Genomic DNA, 4,323 nt, shown 5'->3' with positions numbered 1-4,323 from the left:
GCTGGCTCGCTGCTGGCTACACACACACACACGAACACACACACGAGAGCGATTACATTACCTCCCTGCAACTCCGTTGCGCGGAGGTAATAATGATTAGTCATTATTAACCCCTGATATATATATACTCAACTGTTCGTGACTTGATTAAAACCTTTCTCGCTCGTCTCACCAAATCTCTCATTCCTCGCACAGTCGTCCCTCCCTTTTTTCTATACCGGTACCTTTACCGCCACCTCCTCGCGATTACCTCGTGATCAGCCCACCTGCCCCACCATCCCCACTCCCCTTCCTCAAACAATCCTGCACCATTTGCTTAACAGAGATACCCCTTTATCAATCATCCCTCTCCATCACCCCCTCCCCTTTCCTAACATCCTCGCCTTTTCCCTACGTTTCTTTCACATCTTCGTTTAGACTCGACTCCATACGTGGTTAGGAATGATTTTGACGGCAGCCACTGACAGCTGGAGTCAGTCTAACCTTCGCCTTCTCGCTCACACATCTACGACAGCATTCCTTCCCCTCTTAGGCTCTATATCCCACATCCTGACGATCGACCCCTTCCCTATCACGCCCAGCCCATCTCCAGCCCACCCTCTCCCAGTCACAACTTTCCTTCATAAAAACTAACGCCGAACGCTCCCGCACTCGCCGCTGCGAGTGTGTTGTGTCGCCATTATAATGATAATATAATACAGTGATATGTATATAATATGATATACAGTGACACAACAGTGGAACTGTAATTGAGAGGTAGGGCCTACGGTAGTATTTGTGAATGTGCGTTCATATTATTTTCAGTTTTTACTGACTCTGTCCCAAGTGCCTGTGCTCCTAGTTCCCTAACCCAGCTCACACTCTTATCAATTACACTTCACTTCCCCTACGCCTGTACGGGAACAGGTACGCCTGGTACGCCTGGTACGCCTGGTACGCCAGGTACGCCAGGTACAGGTACGCCTGGTACGCCTGGTACGCCAGGTACCGCCAGGTACAGGTACGCCAGGTACGCATGTACGGCCTACCGCCTACACGTACGGACTACCGCCTACACGTATGCCCTACCGCCTACACGTACGGCCTACCGCCTACACGTACGGCCTACCGCCTACACGTACGGCCTACCGCCTACACGTACGGCCTACCGCCTACACGTACGCCGGTGCGTTCTGTACCGCTCCCCCTCACTTTCTCCTAACCCTCCCCTTGTATGCGTGACTCTGGCCTGTATTATAAATTGACCCGTTCCCCCCAGTCACCCCATAACCTAGCTCTAGAACTATAGCCCTACAGGGCCTGTGGCAGAGTGAAGGGCTATACTTATAGTTCTAAAGCTACACATAACCCTGCCCTGGCGTGCGTGCACCTTGTATGACATATACCCTGTTTACACGCTCCCACTTAGTGTGCGTGCCTATCACCTGTATGGCACCTTCCCCTGTTTTCCCCTATTCTACCCCTAATCCTCCACTAGTGCACCGACACCTGCCTTTCATCTTACCCCCCCCCCCATATAGTCCCTCAGTGTGCGTGCCCGCACTGTACGCCACCTTCACCCTTTTCTTACCATTTCCTTCCCTAACCCTCCCACCCTTCTCCCCGCTGTGCGTGACCGCCCAACCACCTCGTGCTCTCCTCCTCCTCCCGGGATCACCCTATGTCAATCAGAAATACAAGGCACATCGCCATTGAGGCACTTGACTGCAGGGCATCATAGCATAATTGAGCCAGCGGCGCTGGCCAACACGCCAGTCAATAGGCTTTTTTCCAATTAGCTTTCTTCTTATTGTATTAACGGGCCGGGGCCTTCTCCGGCAATATTAGCCAAGTGCGGAGGAGGAGGGGCGGGGAGGGGGAGGAGGAGATCGAGAGACGGGGCGGGGGAGGGGGCCTGGCAGCGGATGCGTGACGCGGGAGGGGAATGCGGGGGTGGTGGCAGGAAGGGGTATGCACATATATACAAGGGGTGCTCGCATATATAGGCGGATATCAACCGACTGGGGAGGAAGGAGGCAGGGTAGCATTATGTGGAAGGGAACGTGTAGAAGGGTGACATGTACAATGGTGGCAGTACGAGAGAGAGAGAGAGAGAGAGAGAGAGAGAGAGAGAGAGAGAGAGAGAGAGAGAGAGAGAGAGAGAGATAGAGAGACAGACAGACAGAAAAGAGAGAGGGGATAGTGATAGCGGGACATGTGCGGTAGTGTTAGTACGGAGGGAGGTGCGGAAGGAAGGTGCCAGTGTGGATGCACAAGGAAGGTCGACACAGCAGCGTGTAACCGAGGATCCGCAGGCAGTGCGAGAATTCACACATGCCAGCATGCAGGCGCCCCCTAGAGGGAACGTCGGCGGCGCCCAAACAAAACCTCGCGCGAGACAACCGCGGCGGCGGCGACCTCGGACGGCGATTCACGCGTGCCGCCGAGCCGAGCTCGCCGCGCGACGATCGATGCGCATTGCCGGCAGCGATCGGGAAGAGACGCGAAGCAATTATCTGTAGGAGGCTGGCAGTTTCTCTCGGAGGAGCACGCGCGCGCCCGCGTTGCCATCCGCCGCACGTCTCAGGTACCTCCTCATTAGCATGCACGGCCGCGTGCGCACGGGGGGAGGAGACCGGGGGAGGCGGGTCCTGCAGTAATGAGAGGTCGAGGGGTCGTGCTCGCGCCACGAGAAGGAGCCCCGGGATTCTCACTCTCCCATCAAGAGGAAGACTCTGATTGCGGAGAAGCGAGGCATGACATCGCCATGGTAACATGCCCCCGCACTCACAAGAACGTCCCATCTTACAGATAGAGATACCCCTACGGGCCTCGCGAGCGCGGGCCATTCTACAGATCCACCAGTGGCGCCCCCTACACACACATGCAGGTGTCACAGACCCGCCAACGCCACCCACGGGAATCCCCCGCGTGCACACTCACACGGGCGTGCCGCGTGCTGCGCGTAGGGAGTGTGGAAATAACGATGATGGGGCCGCACCAGAGGTAATTATAAGCAAGAGCTGCGATCTCATCCCTCCCTCCCTTAACCCCTCCCTTAAATCCCTATCTTATCCCCCCGCCGCAGCCGCGCGACGACGACGACCACCGTCATCACGCATCCTGCCGAAGGCTCGCTAATGCATCGGGGCTTCTTGTAATGATGTGCCGCGCGATAGCGGCTTCTCCGTACAGAGGAGGTCATCGTGGCGCGGAGGTGAGAGGAGGTGGGAACGCGGGGACTCTCTCTCGCACACGCGCGTGCGCGGGTGGAGGCTGTCCGCTCATTAATTAGTCTCGCGCCGCTCGGCTAATTACCTGCCATCACCTGCAGGCGTGTGTGCGTGCGTTCGTGCGTGCGTGCGTGCGCGTGCGGGTAAGCTTGTTTACATGCAGATATGCACGTGGACACGTGTGGTTTGTGTGCGTGCTGCGCGCGTGCGTGCATGCAGATATGCACGTGGACGTGTTATGCGTGTGTGCGTGCGTCACCCGTGTGTGCGTTACGTGTCTATGTACACTATTACCAACGGTGGGCGGAGAGAAAGCGGCGTTTTCACTTACCCCTGGCAAGGTTTTTATGTTGTGTAGGTCGTTCTGCGCCTGTAGCGCCGCCTTACGCGTGTAGAACGTCACGAAGCAGCAACCTGCAGTAAAGACAGAAAAATCGTGAAAAACCAGAGCTACGTGACGCGAGGCGGCGGCGACTCGACAACCGCTCGACGGCGACCGCGCTTTATTAACCGGAACTGAAATCCCTTTCTCGTTTAGGATCATTTCAAAGCCCATCAATCGTCGACTTTACGGCTGGAGACGTCCACCTAAGTGCTGATAAAACCACTGAAAAGCGTCGCTTTCCCCCACCCTAGCCTGTCAATATCGACAACCCCCCCCCTCCAATAACCCCCACTACACACTGCAGAATCCTCCGCCATTGAGCACAATCTTCCGTAAGGCGACAAATTGGACATGTCAGCCGGGTGCAAAGCTAAAGCCGGCATGCCAGCGCGTGCCGAGTGCTCCCACCCTCCCTCCCTCCCCCCAGAGATGTACTGCTGCGCGGCCGGACGCGTTGTCGCGCGTCGGCTTTTGTACATGCGACACTAATAAGCCGGTGACGCTAATTCAGTCCCTTAGACACGCGCGCGGGACTTACCCGCGCATCGCTAATGAACAAGTGTCGATAACAGGTAAGAGGCGCCCGCTACCATGGACAGGTAGATGAAAGCCCGCACGCGCGCCAACACGCGCACGCACACACGCACGCACGCACACACGTGCGCGCACACACATGCAAGCACGCACACACACACACAGACACACACACACACACACACACACACA

The 4,323-nt window shown here is 56.6% G+C and overlaps 1 protein-coding gene across 1 annotated transcript in view; it reads right to left on the bottom strand.

Annotated features, from left to right (window-relative positions):
- Positions 1-870: 870 nt before the first annotated feature.
- LOC106818364 (CUGBP Elav-like family member 2) overlaps positions 871-4,323 on the bottom strand; it is a 35,264-nt gene continuing 31,811 nt past the window's right edge. Inside the window, exons 3-4 of the mRNA XM_014823080.1 lie at positions 3,544-3,626; positions 871-972 (exon numbers count right to left, since the gene is read on the bottom strand). Coding sequence (XP_014678566.1) covers positions 871-972; positions 3,544-3,626 — 185 coding nt within the window. The remainder of the gene's footprint in view (positions 973-3,543; positions 3,627-4,323) is intronic.

Source organism: Priapulus caudatus, unplaced genomic scaffold (genome assembly GCF_000485595.1).
Source record: "Priapulus caudatus unplaced genomic scaffold, Priapulus_caudatus-5.0.1 Scaffold2185, whole genome shotgun sequence".
Taxonomy (NCBI): Eukaryota; Metazoa; Priapulida; class Priapulimorpha; order Priapulimorphida; family Priapulidae; genus Priapulus; species Priapulus caudatus.
This window is presented reverse-complemented; position numbering and strand designations above follow the sequence as displayed.